Raw genomic sequence first — 17,671 nt, forward strand, 5'->3', positions numbered from 1 at the left:
TGCCATATTCCAGCTGGAGAAAGCCATCCCAAAACAGCAGCAGGAGAAGGAAGGTGACACTCATGGGGGCATGGTTTATAAAGATCTGTTTATTTCATTCCTTTTTGTAAAAAAAAATAATAATAATGTACACGTTGAGTTTAACATCCTGGACACCCGTTACATCATACACCCATCAGCTCACGCTTGTGTTCTCTCTCTTTTTTTTTTTTTTAAACTCAAGGGAGGGGTTTTATTCCCTCCGCCCTCCTCCCCCTCAAAATCCCCCAGTAAAGAGAGCCGCTGGGGAGACTGCTCCTGCAAAGTCACCTATGGGATTCTAGGAGCTAGGGGAGGTGTATGCCTTGGAGGTCACTGTTAGCAAACATGCTTTTTTTGGCCAGGGCGGCGGGTCTTTTAGAGGGCTCCATGAGGGACCGCTAGCCTCACTGAGTGTGCGCTCATTTCAGGGCACGAAGGGGCCCAAGTCTGGGGGGAAGGGTGAGAAGAGTGAAATGCTGATTAACCCTTTAGCTGCCTTTCCATGCTGCACGTTCTAACAAAACCTAACAATACTCGTCGCTACACAACATAGGATAAGGGTGATCAAGGATCATGCTTCAGGTTGGATGATGATCACCTGAGAAGGGCTGGGAGGAATTCTCTCCTTTGCTTTTCCCTACACATTGTTGCACAGTCAGTCGTGTGCATTGGAGGAAGAAGGCAGTTCCACTTTCCTCTAAAGCATCAGCTCCAGGCAGGATTAGATAGCTCAATGGTATGAGGAAACAGCGCCTCCTTCCATGCCTTTTTGCTATTTTTCACCAACTTGAGTGGAACAGCCCACCTCCGACCCACTTGCAGAGAGCAATGAAGTTACTACAAGCCTTAAAACTGCTGTCTCTCGATCTCAGGAATCTGTCCACAGTGAGATGTGCTAGCAGCTTGGTTATGGTATTTAAGGCAGGTAGCAAGAAGCAAGAGCTGGGTGCTGGGATGGTGTTTGGAGTGGGGACAGAAGAATGAACATATCCCTCCCTGCAGGATAATTTTATTACAAAATAGCAGATGAATTAATGTATTTTTTTAAAGTAACAAACAAAAACATATCCAGAAAAGAAACCTTCCACCACAGTTTTCCAGGTCCCGATTTGGTGTGTGTTCATATTATACAATAAACAATTGCTTCAAATCCACATACAAAAAATCTGTACAGCATTCCCTACTATTTACAGAAATCCCGCTTGTGTGTTACACGCTCAGAAGCACAAATGACAATGAAAAAAGGACATTTACGCCCCAACATTTTGTTCTGAAGGAAGCTTGGGAAATCCAGTGAGTGGGTCCTGTGTCCTGAGGTGTTTCAAACATAGAAATAGCCCCCAGTGCTCTTCCCAAACTTTCTGATGGTCCACTCTTCTCAGCGCCCCATGACATGGCCATATGTTGGTCTGGGCTTATTATGTTTCTTTTGGGAATAATAATAGACATGCCAGTTGGCTGTGAGAGCCAAAGACCTTCTATAATGATGTTCAACCTAGCAAGGAGGCACTATCCAAAAACCACTCTGGAGTATGTGGCTTCCTCAAATGCTATCAAGCCCCATCCAAAGATCCAGCATGTCTCTCTTGGGGATCAGGTAAAGCTGAAGAGCAGAGTGTTGTTTTGATGAAAAAATGGCTCTTGGACCAAAATTTTTAAAATAATCGATATTTTCTCTTTTCTTTCCCAAAAATAAAAGTAATAATAAAATCCAGATATTTTTCAGTAAACTAGTTCAGTTTTCAATCAAAAACATTCAGTTCAAAAAACAATGGGGTTTGGTTCAGCTCTGAGGGAATAATTTGATTTTCAAAAAACTAATTTTTAAATTTTTGTTTTGAACTAACCATTTTACCAAAAACCATTTTTCAAAAACAAAACCTTTTTTGCCCCAGAAAGGGCCATCAGGAAATTTTGAAAACCTTGACATTTCCCGCCAAACAAATCAAATGGCTGGTTTTTACCCGCTCCAGTGAATAGGTAATGCCCATTAGTCCTCCACTGCCAGCATGACACTGCGTGGGTGTGAGAGATTTAACAGGGAGGAAGAGAGGGAGTTTGGTTCTTACTCAGCTCTAAAGCCAGGAGATCCAAGGTATAAAATATTTCACATTTTAACCTGCCGTTCATCTCTTTTGCAGGGAAATTTTCCTTTGATTCTGTTGAAGCTTAGCATGTAAAAACAAACACCAAAAGCACACAGGATACCATGCAAAGTCCAGTCTTACACATGCTACAGCAAAGCCCTCTGCAGGTAAAGACATCACTCCCTCATTGCGCTGTCACAGTGCAGCTGATGTGGTACTTTATCAGAGGCTCTCCCACCACCAGCCTTTCACACTGTGGGCTCCGTACTCCCCCAAATCCACAAACAGAATGTGGCTCTTCTCAACGTGTCCAGGAGGGCTGCCCACACAGCTAGATGGTGGAATATGGTCAACACATAGCCCAACCGTGAGAGTCAGAACTCTGATTTGCTAATGTTGCATTCTCCAGCTGCCCTATTCTATGGAACTGTTGTAGCCAGGCTGCTAATCATTAGGATCCTGTGTTGCGGATATTTGGGGTGTGTGCATGTGGGTGGGGGAGTTTCATGAGCAACAGGGATGGTGGGATTTGCAATATATCACAATGCTATGTCAGCTGAAACCAAGCCAACACTGGGTTGGGCTTGACAGGCTCCAACATGGTTAGTTTGGGTTCCCACCCAATCCATCCACCCAGCCCTAACTTCCAGGAGCCAGGAGATGTGACTGGTTAAACATGTGTAGTTGTCTTACAATGAAAGGCCTTTCAGCTTAGATAATCCCGAATGACAGAGACTCTCTGTGTGTGTGCGCATGGGTGCTGAAGGCCTGAACATTCTCAACAACAAGACCTTTCTCAGGGCACAGAGAACTTCTCCACCCTGCCATCATACAGTAGAATCCACACAAGAACCCCTCTCTACAAACGGATGCATGCTGGCACAACCGGCGGCGTACAGATTCAGTGGGAGGCATCTCGTTGATGGATACGTGGCACACCGAGCCCAGAAAATGGCACGCCTGGGATTGGCTGTGCTCTGGTGTGACATGGTGTTTGTTGGCATAGCATTGGTCCCAGCTCAGGTTTAGATGCTTACTACGAAGCTTGCTTTAAAGCAAGTCATGAACGAAAAGGGAACAAGCCATGTACACAGAGAACCGTAGCATCAGAGAGTTGAAGACCAGAAATCCTAGATCATCTAATCTGATCTCTTGTATATCAGAGGCCACCAACTCCACCCTATACACTGAGCACTGGAGAATTAGGACCACCACCTCATTGCCATGTTCCTTTGCATACCAGAATCTGTGCCAATGAAGCAGATGCTGCCCTACACACGCACACACACCCTATATATATATATATATACACACACACACACTTATATATATGCGCACGTACATACCTATTTGACAAGGTACACGATAAAATAATGCATCCGTTACAGCAATGAACATATGGCACATATCAATTCCCCAGGGGTCTTTGTATTATAACAAGGGCCTTCCATTAAAGAAATGCAGCCCCCTGACGGCGATGCATAGAGGAGTCTCCAAAATACCCTAGAAAGGGGTGGGTGCAATTCAGAGTCACACCCTCAGGCTCCCTTCCTCGTTTATTTTGGCTCCAGTTATGATTATCCTCTGACTGCTTTTCAAGCCTGGCTTTGGAGGCCCTGACTGGGCGTCTGCCATTTGTCAGGGTCAAAACAGGAAAGACGGGGCAGGCAGGCAGGGAGCATGCTGGAGTACCACAGCCACCAGAGCTTCCCGAAGCATTTGGCAAGGAACTCAGGTGAGCCGGCAAGTCTGAAGAGCAGAATCAAGTCAGAGCCGGTAAGCCCAGGGAAAGCAGCTCAACAAGCCAAGACATGAGCCATGTCCCTGTTCACAGATCCAGGGCCAAGCTCTGCAGGGACTTCTCTGCTCCCAGCTCTGCCTGCACATCTGGAGGTCACTAAAGTTTAATCCCAATGAATCACTGCAGTTGGGTAATTGACATGGTCTAACGTGCCCCCTGGACTGGAGACAGAAACTGCTTAGAAAGCACTGAATCAGGGACAGCCCAAACATTGAGACTTTGTGGGTAGCTTGCCAGGTATCCCAGGGCCACACCTACAGTAATGCATGTGTAAATCTAACCCAGTAACTAACGAGCGTGTACAAGCCCTGACATCTGCCTTCCCTTGTATCTTCTTGGACAGACATACAGGACTGGCTATGTTCACCAGAAGTTTGATTGGCTTCCTTCAAAGCAGAGATGGGCCACATTTGACTTGTAGGCTGCATGTGGGATAAAGTTTCCAGAATCTCCACAGCCTGTGTGGTTTTGCCTTTTGGTTGATTTTTTTATCACACGTCACTGTCTGTACATTACTTACATTTGTTAGCCAGGAAAAATCGAAGTACTGTTGAACATGCTAGGCTGATTCCGTGTCCTGATTTGCTTCTTATCTACTACATTGCTGCAGTTTCAGTGGGTATAACCTATTCTTACTCTGCCCATGTTTAATTTTTCGTGTGCTTCAGGGGCCTCCCCTGTACGCTGCACATCGAGGCATTCTGCGGAAGACAAGTGAAGGCTCCTTGCAGAGCGTGGGGCCATGAACCTGTGAGGTAGGTAACATGATGTCAGTTTGCACAAGTTTGTTTTCAAAGCTGCTTTTCTGGACGTGGTAAAATACACAAATGGCAACAGGAAAAAGTGGTTTGTAATGACCAGTCTCTTGTGTTCGAGGCCTGAGGGGGGCCCCACTCAATGTATCCTTGGAAATCAAAGGCACAATGCATTCTGGGAAACCAGTGTGTCATCTTTTTTTTTTTTTTCTTCATGGGGATTGGCCACTTCCCACCTCGGAAAGCCAACCTAGTTCTCACAACAGAGAGAGCAGAAGCCAAAACCATCCTCCAAACAGAAATGCTAAGGGCCCGATGTTGGACATGCCTGGCAAAGAAACATAGGAATTCATGACCCAAAGCCGCCTCTCTTGAGGGAAACATCAGGTGGTCTCAGTAAAGCATGAACAACGGCTTTGTCGTCTGCTTTGGATCTGTCCCAGCCGTGGCAGCACTTCTTGGGGATAGGTTTTCCTGCCCTTGTTTCTTGCAACCACAGGGGTGAAGACTAAAGACCTGACTTTCCAAACAAGCCATGAACACTCACTGCTATTCCTGCATGGCCTGAATGTCCTGTGTGCTACACCTGTGGTGGCAACTTGGTTATGGAATAGCTCAGTCCAAGAAGGCTCCACAAAGAACTTGATAAAGGCTTCCCATAGCCCAGCGGCCCATCTGCCCAACATATTTCTGCTCATTCCCAACCAGAGGCAGACCCCAAAAGGGAAGGAAAGGCTCCAAAGAGTTTGAGACAAAAGGGAAAATTGCTTCAGAGTGAAAAATAAATAGCAAATTCACTGGAAGGGAGAGTCCTGGAGTCCAAGGAACATCTCCTGGTCAGGAAGTGGGATCCTGGCCAGGACACAGATATAGTTTTAATCATCCTTTAACTCAGAGTACCTTGGTGACAGGGCACAAGGAGGGAGCGTGCACAGAGCTCACACGCTGCCATTTGATCACAGCATGGTTTTGTTCCTATGTACAAGACGAGTCATCCGTCCAAGAGGAGAGGAAGGAGTCCCAGCTGCTCCTGGAAGGGAGGCAAGAGCAGGGCAGGAGCTCTACCACTAGTTCTGGTGTCTCTTCATGTGCAGAGCCAGGTGGTCGGAGCGGGAGAAACAGCGCCCGCAGGCTAGGCACTTGAAGGGCTTGGCACCCGTGTGCTTGCGGTAGTGCCGGGTGAGCTCGTCGGAGCGGGCAAAGCGCCAGTCGCAGCCTTCCCAGGTGCATTTGTATGGCTTCTCTCCTGCAGGGGGCAACAGGCCAGAGGTTACGGTGTGCACCAGAGCAGCATACCAGTGTCCAGTACTTACCTGTCTAGGCATCCATCTGTCAGTCTCCATCCATCCATCCCTTCCCTTCTAGCTATCCATCCATCTATCCCTTCCCTTCTAGCTCTCCATCTATCCATTCTGTTCTAGCTATCCATCCCTCCCTTCTCTTCTAGCTATCCATCAATCCCTTCTCTTCTGTTCTAGCTATCCATCAATCCCTCCTTCCCTTTTCTTCTAGCTATCCATCCATCTTTCCTTCCCTTCTCTTCTAGCTATCCATTCATCCATCCCCTCTCTTCAAGTTATCCCTCCCTCCCTCATCTTCTAGCTATCCATCCATCGCTCCCTTCTCTTCTAGCTCTCCATGCATCCATCCCTTCCCTCACACACATACCCCACTCTCTATCTATCCACCATCCATCCATGCCTACGCATACTCCTCTAACTATCCATCCCTCCCCTCTATCTATCCATCCATCCATTCCTCCTCCCAAGCACATACCCCTCTATCTATCCAACCATCCTCTCATCCCTACACATACCCCTCTAGCTATCCATCTCCATACGCATTCCTCTATCTATCCATCCAACCCTCCCCCTAAACACATATCCTTCTATCCATCCATCCATCCCTTCCCTTCTATCCATCCATCCCTTCCCTGCACACATACTCCACTCTCTATCTATCCACCAATCCCTACACATACTCCTGTATCTATCCATACATCCATCCATCCCTCCTCCCAAACACATATCCTTCTATCTAACCACCATCCACCCATCCCTACACATACCCCTCTCGCTATCCATCCCTGTACTCGCTCCTTTATCTATCCATCTTTCCCCCTCTATTCATCCATCCTGCCTCCCAAACATGTATCTTTCTATCCATCCATCCATCCATCCCCCTACGCACCCCTCTGTCCAACCATCCATCCCCGGACATATATAGCTAGCTAATTATTCTGGTACGTAGGTGTGTTCTCCTATGACATGTGCAGTCAGTCACTGGGTGATCCCTAACTCTTCTTGCTCAGCTGTATCTGAACGGTCACTCTCCAGACCGTGAGCTTCCCCTCCGAGATGAGGGCAGCTGAGTCAGGCTCAGTCAGGTTAGGCTTCAGTGCTTTGTACAAAGTCCCTGGGTGTTTCAGCTTTGACTTTTGATGAAACATCAAAATTTTCCATGGAAGAGTCCAAAGATTTTTGTTTTCCCGCTAAATTTTCCCTGGAACTCTGCCCCCACCTCACACTCCAACCAGCTCTATATTGGCTCTTCACACTGTGACATTTTGGTGCGCAGAAGAGCTCCTGCAGGAACTTTTCAGTGTGTTTTTGTGCCTCAGTGTCCCCACCTCCCTGTTTATCCTGCAGATCAAATGGGGAAGTGTCTCTGCCAGCCAGGAGCTCATGTGGAAAAGCCACTGCCAGCCTCACCCAGCTCCTCTCCAAATCCAGACAGGCTGGCCGCACCCTGCAGCGGTTGCAGCCCAGGAAGCTGAACTGAACTCTGGACTGAGTGCCGCAGCCCACGCTTTGGCAGGGCGTGGTCCCCTCAAATATTAGTCCTCGCTCTTTAACAGCCTGAGCAAGCAGGCAGAGTTCATGGAATGTGCTGACTTTCCCGACCTCAAATATTTACCATTTCATCGGCCAATTATGGAGAACTTAACAACAGCTCAAGTGCACGTACACAGGCAACATGCATGTGCACGCCCCGGGATGGGTGCGCGTCAGATGTGCCCACAGACACAGGCATACATATTTGAGCATAAACATACCTGTGCATAGACACAAACATGAACTCTCACACACACCCCCCCCAAGTTCTCACATGATGCATGCACACACAAACCTGTGCATGCTAACGCAGAGACATGCATCTCTGGGCACATATGATACAGACTCAGGAACATGCCTGTTTTCACGCACAGAAAGCTTCTGTGTACAAGCATACGTGTACACTTGCATGCCCCCACACAAACGTTCCCATGCACGCGTGCACACACACAGAATGAGGTGTGAACCCAGCAGCAAACAGAATGTGAAGAAATGCAAAGCACCTTAGCTTTCTGCCAGGCGTGAGAAATATCTTTATAGCTCGGGTCAATAAGAATTTAAGCTCAATTTACAAGCAGCACTTGGGAAATTTTATGGCACACTCAGGATCACATGGGTTTGTGGGCGTCTTTATTAGTTTTCTAAGCTGAAAGACAAAGGCGAGGTTTGCCCCGCTCAGACTCAGCCATTGTCCCAGCCAGGTCATCTGGCTGGGTCAGCCACACCAAGGCCTTTTACTTTCAAACAATAACAGGTTGATCTCCAGGATGGAAACAAAATGCTTTCCATTGTCCTGCAAGCTGGCTCCTTCCCCCAGGACAGCATGGCAGGACAGGCTGGAACAATGGGCCCAATTGGCATTCCGATCCCCCGGGAGGTGGGTGAGCGGCCAGTGGGTTATATATTTAATCGCACAATGGCGCCAGGGCAATGAATGGTGTCCCCTGGAGATTGATATGGCCTAGACCATAGCAACAGGCAAACCACAGGGGAAGGTGATCGTGATTGGGCCTGATAGACTTCCCAGGCTAGATCCCATTGGGTGGGTTATCCCAAATAGCTTTATTAACCCTTCAAGTGACTGAGCGAAGTCACTGCCAGAGTGCAGCTACTTGTGGGATGCTAAGGTACCATGCGGGTTAATACTCTGGCCTTTCCACTCTAGATTTCTGGGTACTCATTAGGCTGAATATGGTGGCCTTGAGCTTATGCATGGGGAACACTTGCCTGCTACATAACCTCCCAATATAGTTGACTCATCAATGGCTTCCTCTCCACCATTCTGGATTTCCCCCTATCTATTTCCACCAATACTCCTGCCAGTTCAAGGCACATCCTCTTTCGTCCCTCTGCCCCAGGAAGAGGGCATCTTGAGGCAGGTGGTGGAAGGAAGTGGTCTCACGTCAAACTCAGGTCCCAGCAGGGCCAATAAATGGCTCCACAGAGAGGCTGGGGTTTGCCTCATCGGGTCACTGTACAATGGCTCAGGCAACTTTTGAGAGCTACACATCTCTCATGGGAAGGGCTAACGGGCAAGGACAGGGCCCTGGTTGGGGTCAGCAGAAGAGCTCTTTATTAGTAAAGAGGGGACGGTTGTTACCATCTCCCCATCCTGAAGCTCCTTCTCTGGGAACTCAGTGCCCTTCCTTACTACTGTCTGCCCGTAGTAGCTTGGACACAGCCCTTGGCCTTCTTTCCTCCCATCTCCTCCTGAGGCATTCTACGGCATACGTCTCTACGGTGCACGCCTGAGAAAATACTGCACCTCATGCCTCGTTCCGGAGCCTGATAAGATGAAATAGGAGCAGAGCCAGGTGGGAGAAATGATTCCCAGGCTTGAGACTTGCTTTGTGATTTGTTCGTTGCTCATAAAAAAAGAAAAGTGACCCCAGGGACAGCTTAATTGCACCCAGTAAAGATCAACACTTCTATAAAAGAGATTTATGAGAGAAGCTCTGGTTCTGGGACTGGCCAAGGATCTGATAAGGGCTCAGGCTGTCCTCGGAGGAGCCCTCCGCCTGCCTGTGCTGAGAGGGGCCAGGGAGCTGGGTTTATGCAGGAAACGCTGGGGCACTGTTGGATATTTTTTGTTTTAATTAATTGTTCAGGGCCCAGAGTATTGAACGCTGGGGCTCTCCCCTTGGCTCAAAGGGGAAACAATTCACCAAGGGGATGGCCCTTCCCCTTCTGTATTCTCCTCATACGCTGTGTATATGCAGCCAAATCACTTCAGGCTGCAATCCCATTGGCTAAACAGTGCAAGGCCTGGTTAGTATTTAGATGGGAGACCTCCAGGGAAAATGCAGAGGGCACAGAATGAAATGGGCGGGACTCCTCCCCAAGTCTGTATTGAACCAATACCCTAGCCAAGTGCAGGAGGTCTCTAAAGGTAACTCAGGGCATGTCTACATAGTGGGGTAATGTGCAGGTGCGATTTCTAAAGCACACCAACGTGTCGCGCATCAACTAGTATGTCTTTTGTTCTCAAACACCATTAGACCTCTGTGATTGGTTCCTCCACAAACACCACTAGATCTGTTTATCTAACTGCATTCACTGTGTTTGCGATCAGATTGCACTTGGAGTAATACCACTGAAATCAACAGCTACCACCCCAATGATGGGTATGGTATAAAAATACCATGGCTAGAGAGATCCTAAGTATTATGGCATACTCAGGTGTACACTTACCTGTGTGAGTTCTCTGATGTGCCTTCAAGTGGGAACTCTTGGTGTAAACTTTCGTGCAACCTGTAAAAACAAAACAGAAACCCCTTAGGGTAAAAAATGTTTCATTCTAATGAAGATTTAAAATACACACACCACGGTTATGGTGAGCTGCAGCAAATCTAAGTTGCCAGAAGGAAAGAGGATTGAAAAGAACTGTGGGTAATCGTTTGCAAATTAGTACATGTGTAAGGCTTGTTTCTACAGCAGCTAAACAAGGAAGCTTGTTCAGACTGAAGACTGCATTTGTCAGTGGGGGAGGAGGAGTTTTTTCACCCGTAAGTTGAGAGCTTTTTGCAGCAAGGAGTGCACAACAATGGCAAATCAGGCATGCAAAGGAGCATCCAAACTTTCTAATAGGACCCCCATGTGTTATTCCTTAGTACAATCAATTCTCACATGTACGTGTCTTGACTGGGGATGGGAGAATCAGTTTGACTAAGATCAAATCTATCAGACCCAAGATACCATCCCACGCTCAATCTGAACCTTGTACGTAGATAGCATAAAAATGTTAACTTCTGCATTATTATTTGACAGTTTTGCGTTGCCTCTGACTTTCTGGATTCTAGAACCACTGCCAAAAGACTGCAAGAAAGGCTCTTTTTTTGTGGTATTTCCAGCTCCAGCAGAAGACGATGATGTATGAGAAAGTGCAAAGAACTGGCAAATGTGTGAAGTACTGGCCCAGTTTTCAATATTCAAGAGCAGAGCAGACTGAAAAATGTTCGGAGGCAGAGTTTGCAATCAGAAAATGCAGGTTCATCTAAATCAACGTATTTCAGAGAAATGTGTCAATTTCAATGATACTTTTGAGGACAAGTGCCAAAATTTATGATTTCGACTCTCTCATTTCTTTTCTATAATTGCTAAAGGTTTTCCTTCTAGGAGATAAAAAGCTTTCACTTTTATTTAGTGTTTCATTTAGTTTCATTTCAACTTTTATAATATAAGAATCATTTTAGTATTGCATTATATTTATATATTGCATCATTAATATATTATAGTGTTTTGACATTATCAAAACAAAATGTCTTTACCTTATTTCAACATAATTGAAACAAAACATATTGATGTTTCTGTACCAAAAACCTTTTGGAATTTTGATTCCATGAAAAATTTTGAAATTCAACTTTTCTGAATCAGAAGAAAAACAAATGTTGAAATGCTAGACTCTCCCATGGGATGGAAATTCTGCTTTCCAATTAGCTCTATTCACAACATACAGATAGTTCAGCTAAACATCAGATTCATCCAGACATTTGGTGCTCATCGGAACTGAAGCCATACTCCAAATTCTTTGAGTTTGGCACCTCACTAGCTTTCCCAGCTCACAGCTCTTTTATGCTCTCTCTGGAGTTCAGACCTCAGCTTCCCTAAAATTTAAGGGCTATTTTTTCCTCTGCTAGGAATCTGTTTTACCAAGATCAGATTGATTCTTCTTTGTTTGAAGTTTACCATACATAAACCAATGTCACTGAGAGATTGCAGTGTTGCATCTACCAGTCTGGTACTCAGATGCCCCAAGGAAATGCAGCTAATTAGGGGTGTCCCCCCCACCTCATAGCTGGAACTTGTAGTGACGTTTACATAAGCCACCTTTGCAGCTGAGGTTCAAACCAGGTCTCCTTTGGTCTCCACCAGTTAGAGATGGGACCAGATCTAAACACACTTCAACTTAGAGAGAAACTGGAATTATAACTGAATTTTACTAAAGACCCCTCTATGATGGGCTAAACCAAAATGTTGGCTCTGAACATCCCCTAACTTTGGTGTGTCCTAAACAAGGCCACTCGTAAAACTCTTGGTTGTTTCTGAACCATAGCTATTGTAATTCTGGATATTCTCATCACCCGTATCCTTTTTTGAACCTTGCTAACATCTTGGCCTGAGTGATATCTGGTGGCAATGAGTTCCACACGCTATTTGTGTGTTCTGTTAATACAACCATTTCCTTCTATCAGTTTTCAATGCTTTGCCTGTCAGTTTCCTTGAATGCCTCCATGTTCTTGTATTATTCATAGATTCCAAGGACAGAAGGGACAATTGTGATCATGTAGTCTGACCTTCTGTATAACACGGGCCAGAGAACTTTCCCAAAACAATTCCTAGAGCAGATCTTTTAGAAAAAGATCTAATCCTGATTTAAAAATTGGCAATGGTGAGAACGTTCCAATGATGAGTTGTTTCACTGGTTAATTACTCTCACTGTTAAAAATTTACACCTTATTTCCAGTCTGAATTTGTCTGGCTAGACCTTTCTCTGCTGGATTGAAAAGTCCATTATTAAATATTTGTTCCCCAACAGATACTTACAGACTGTAATCAAGTCACCCCTTAACCTTCTCTTTGTTAAGCTAAATAGATTGAGCTCCTTGAGTCCATCACTAGAAGGCATTTTGTCTACTCCTTTACTCCTTCTCGTAGCTCTTCTCTGAACCCTCTCCAATTTACAAACACATTTATTAAGACAAAGGGTAAATAGCAAGACTTGATCTACCTCCTCTGGAGAATCCATTATTCTTTATACCTTTATCATGTCCCCTCTTCTTCAACATACAATCTACCACATGGGAAAGAATAGCTCATATGCAAGCTTATTAGCCAGCTGCATCAAAAGGAGAATGTTGGCTCCAGAGTCTGAAACTGCTTCTTTGATGGCCATTGCAGAGATGAGCTGTCTGTCATGTGGACTGGAGCCAACATAGTATTAGTGGTGATATGCCTCTCACAGATACTACAGTGCACCTTCCATATAGTATGCACATAGATATCGCTGCATAGCTCACCACTACAATGGATCCACCTCTGGTGGAGGGTGTCAGTCAGCTACATAGAACAACTTTGGGAGGAGGGGACATTTTGGACAAATGCATGGCAAATTTCAGACAGGCTAGAGCTACGCCCATCACGAAAGAATTCCGACACCAAACCAACACAGCCGCTGTGGCTATACCTGGGTAATCACAGTGATGGATCCTCCTTTTCTCCAGCTCTGGGTTGTTGCGTCTGTTGTATTTGGGGGTTGGCATGATAATATGCCCCTGGGAGAGGGTCCCGAGACCGTTTGGGAGTGTGGGGATCTGGGACGACTGTACCAGCTTCAGTCCAAATGTGGCTTCATAGGAGGGCGGGGGCGAGATGGTGTTGATGAGCTCGGGTTGATTCTCAGGGCTGCCAGGCTGTGAGTTTGGAGGTGAAGGGGGCAGGTTCAGTCCTGGGACAGGGTAGAAATGCCCGGTGACGTTGAAGTTCCCCTGACCTTGGGAGACATTTTGGAAGTGCTTCACTTGTCCGCTGGGCTGGATGGGTCTGGGGAGCATGGCGCTGCCCGTGGACATGGTGACACCACTGATGGTGTTGATGGCTGTGGTGCTGCCAGTAGAGGGCACCATTGTGGTGACATCAGCATCACCATTGCCAATGGGCATCTGGTAAAGCTGGGCCTGCTGTAGGCTGCCAGACAAAGGGATCTCCGAGGGCATTTCCTGCTTGATGAAGATATTGTTCACCGCCACCGACTGCGGCATGCTGAAGACACTGGTGAAATCTGGCAGCGTCTGCGTCGAGCCTGCTGCGGACGAGCAGGGCTGGGTGAAGCTGGTGCCAGGCTCTGTTTTGATCTGTGGGAAGGGGGTGAGGGGTTTGGCTGGCCGGTAGAGCCCGGTTCGCAGGTGCGTGGTGTCAGGCAGTATCACATTGATGTTCACGCTGTATGGCGTGGAGGAGGGCTTCTCTGTCGAGAAGAACTCATCTACCACAGAGGCGCTCTCCCTGCGGTACTTTTTGTCTGGCACCATTGGAACTGGCAGCAGCTGACTGGAGAGGTACTTGTCCATTTCAGAACGTGCCTACGGGGAGAACAAAAGAAAGAGTTCTTGAGTAAAGCATTCAGACGCTATGGTGATGGGTGTGCTACAAACATCTAAGATAGGAGTGTGGCTAAAGGGCACGAAAGGACAATGGATTCGGATGCAGGAGTGCAGCTCAGCCACTGACACCCTGTGTGACCTAAGGCAAAGCACTTACTCAAGTCTGTGCCCCCATTCCCCGCTCTGTGAAATGGGCATAATCCTTCCCTAGCTGTTGTGAGGATAAAATGGCTGTTAGGTGCTTGGATACTGCAGTGATGAGGGATGCATAAGTAGTTAGGGAGAGAACACAACAACAGCGAAAGGGATGCAGTCAAATAAAGAAGGGCCAGGATTTAGATTTTCTATATAAATAATAAGAGGGGGAGAACTTAAAATTAAAGCTGATGAGCCTAAGTCCGAGCACCAGATCCAAGTGCCCTCAAACCTTGGGGGAGTTAGGATCTGGATCTGAACTTTGAGGTTCAGGCCCAACTCTCCTTTAAACTATATAAAACTCAATTGGTTCATTGTTCCTTCGTAGTGCTTTGAAAATAAAAGGATGAGGCTGGGTTTTAACTGTCGCCCACAGCCCTGGGAACACGTTGGCCTCGTACTAACACATGAGATCCTAGATCTGAAACAGACTAGAACAAAAGGGAAACGGATCTATTTTCATTCTCCCTATGAAACATTCACATCTGTAATACAACAGAGCAGAGTTTTTAGTCCTATGAATTCGTATGTATGTTTACGAATATCATCAAACTCCAGATTCCTTCATGATTCCTATCTGACAGAGCATCTTCTGGACATGCTCCCATTGATTCAACAGTCTAAGGGCAGCAGCGTACTAAGAAATTCAACCCCTAGCATCTGACGACTCAAACTGTGCTCTGTGGTTAACGATACTACCAATAATACTCCTTAATGGAGCTGCAGCCTTTAATTATGTGGTTACCCATGTGTCATTCTTATTACATAGACCTCATATACTCACTCATATGTAACAGAGCTGGCAAAACAGTCCAGTTTCCCTGGGCCCTGCAGATACAGGCTGGCTGAGCCCACTGAATACTGCAAGAAACCACGCTCATCTCTTCACCGCCCACTGCGCATTCTGCCAGAAGGCTTTGCAGCAATGAACAGCATCGCTATGCGCCAACGTCTTCCCTGGTGCAACCTGACTGCCATCAATGGAGACTAATTGGGCCCAAGGTGTTTTACTCACCCTTCACATTATATGGCACAAGACATGTCTATATCTCCTTCAAAAGATTCCCAGACTTTGCCCAATCGAGAGCCATACTGGCAATGCGCCAGGAAGCGAGAACCACGCCTAATTTGTATTTAATGGAGCAAGTATTGCAGCCGCCCTGCTCTTTAAAATGGAGGCAGCTCCCTGACACTACATGTCCCAGCATGCAATGCTCCATCTTGATCAGAGCAGTTTGGCTGGGACGTGAAATCTCCAACAGGCTGCTGCTGCAGAACAGTATAGGCTGCACGGGGACCTTAGGCTGCTGTTGGCTGCACCTAGACTAGCAAGAAGTGTTCTACCCACCTGTCTGGTGTTATTAGCATATCATCCTCGTCAAGCCAGATGTGCTGGAAAGCTCCCAGCTATCACTAGAGGGGACATTGTCAAAGCAGGGGGGTGAGGGATAGTTTGATGCCCCAATAAGTTCAGCTTGTGTTAAATGTCTGACCTATTCCCCTAGGTGCTATAGGTTCAAACACTCTCCTTTGATCTGGGACCACCCCTGTGTCACAGTGACAGACAATATGGACCAGAGCCACAAAGTGCAAACCTAGAATCAGATCAAACTCTGAACTTTTCCAACGTTTCAGAGATGTTTGCACTCAGGTATTGGGGCTGGGCTCATTCTAGGGACACGCCCACGCTGCAGTTTGGATCTGAATCCCACTTTCCACAGCATTAGTATCCGTGGTTCTTATTTGGACTCATCCCTGCGTGAGGACTGCACAGAGCCCTTGGAGCTCCGCCTGCTTTCACCTGGTTTTTCTGCACTCGTGCCACTCCAGCCTGTTATTTTTAGAGGCAGGAATCAGATCACTGCTAGGCAGTACCAGGGGCTCTCCCTCCGCCTCTGAATGCCGCACATACCTGAGCAATGAAATGACCCACTCGCCAGGGAGATGGAGGAGGGAAGTGTGGGTGTCACACATATTTTACTTCTAAGGTTCCCTTATCTCTGGTATTTTGATTTCTTGCCTTCACTTTACAGGAAAGGAGTTTTTCTAAGAGGTTTCCATAAGGATGCCCAGATCCTCCAAGGTATTTAGGCACCTAACTTGCACTGAAATCAATGGGAGTTAGGCACCTAAATAGCTTTGAGGATCTGGTCCACTGGGTCTTTGTGCATGAATTCCATGCTGCTCTATTTAATCCTGTGAATTCTCAGACCGGGACTCCTTAACCCCCACCTCACCTCTGCAAACTTCACTGAACCACCAATAATAATAAATTACACCATATTGCATCTGCTGCCCCCAAAGGAGACTCAGCAAACTGAATCTACCTCTCCCATTACTGAAATGCAGCCAGCTCAGGGATGGGATGGGGCAGCTGATTAGCAGCACCTCACAAGCCCATTGTGTGGAACAGGAAGTGAAGAATACTGTACCCAGGCTCAGCTGGAGCACCATTTATAGGCCAGCAGAAGGGGATGACCTGAGCCCAGATACAAGCAGGATTACAGTGCAGGGGCTAGCCCAGGTAAGTGCAGTGGAACCTGGAGTAGTTGCCAGGACACCCCTTTGTGTGTCATCTGAAAGGCAATCCCCCTGGCATCAAAGCGCACCCATAACACGGTAATTGGACACTGGCTCTATCCTGGGTCCCAGGGAAGAGTGTTTTTACTGTTGTATGACTACGCCTGCGTTGTGCCAGGCACTTTACAAGAACATCATAAGAGACACTCCCTGCCCCCAGCACTTCTCAAAGGCGGCCACCATGGCCGCATCATGCCAAAACAAACAAACAAACAAAACCTAGGGGCTTTTCTTGCAGCCACAGCCTCTTGGGCTGTGATTGGGCAGGAGGGAGGGCAAAGTAGTGGACCTTCCCCGGTGCTCCTGGATTCACTGCCCTAGTGTTGGTTGCTGGGGCCGCCAGCAGGGGTTGGGCCCTGCCCACCTCTGGAGACACCTGGGGCACAGCGCTGGGGGAATAAACAGCTGGTGAGATCCCCACCTTCCCAGGGGCGGTGGGCTTTGGGCTTCAGGCTTCAGCTACAGTCTCCAGCAGCACGCTTCGGGCTCCATCCCTTGGCCCCATCCTCCGGCCGCAGAGCTTCGGGCTCCGGCTACGGGGCTTCAGGCTCCAGCCCCCCATTGCCTCCCCAACCACTCCCATCGCCACTGGCCCCTGCTGCCTCCCTCGACCCTCCATCCCGGGCTTAACTTGTCCAAGACTGAGTAAGGCTGCTGTGAAAAGTGATACTTTATGTTTGTTAATATCACTTTTCACAACAGACTGGCTAGCTAGCTATCAATCAATTACAGTGATTTGGATGTGTGTATGTGCCTATTTATTTGGTTTTCCTAAAGCTAATTAAGTATTTTAGGAAAA

The 17,671-nt window shown here is 47.1% G+C and overlaps 1 protein-coding gene across 1 annotated transcript in view; it reads right to left on the bottom strand.

Moving 5' to 3' along the window:
• Positions 1–1,700: 1,700 nt before the first annotated feature.
• Positions 1,701–17,671, bottom strand: part of LOC140917571 (Krueppel-like factor 5) — a 44,740-nt gene continuing 28,769 nt past the window's right edge. Inside the window, exons 3-5 of the mRNA XM_073360688.2 lie at positions 13,182–14,076; positions 10,190–10,249; positions 1,701–5,910 (exon numbers count right to left, since the gene is read on the bottom strand). Of these exons, the coding sequence (XP_073216789.1) occupies positions 5,732–5,910; positions 10,190–10,249; positions 13,182–14,076 (1,134 nt within the window). The 3' untranslated portion in view covers positions 1,701–5,731. The remainder of the gene's footprint in view (positions 5,911–10,189; positions 10,250–13,181; positions 14,077–17,671) is intronic.

Source organism: Lepidochelys kempii, chromosome 9 (assembly GCF_965140285.1).
Source record: "Lepidochelys kempii isolate rLepKem1 chromosome 9, rLepKem1.hap1, whole genome shotgun sequence".
In the NCBI taxonomy this organism is placed as follows: domain Eukaryota; kingdom Metazoa; phylum Chordata; order Testudines; family Cheloniidae; genus Lepidochelys; species Lepidochelys kempii.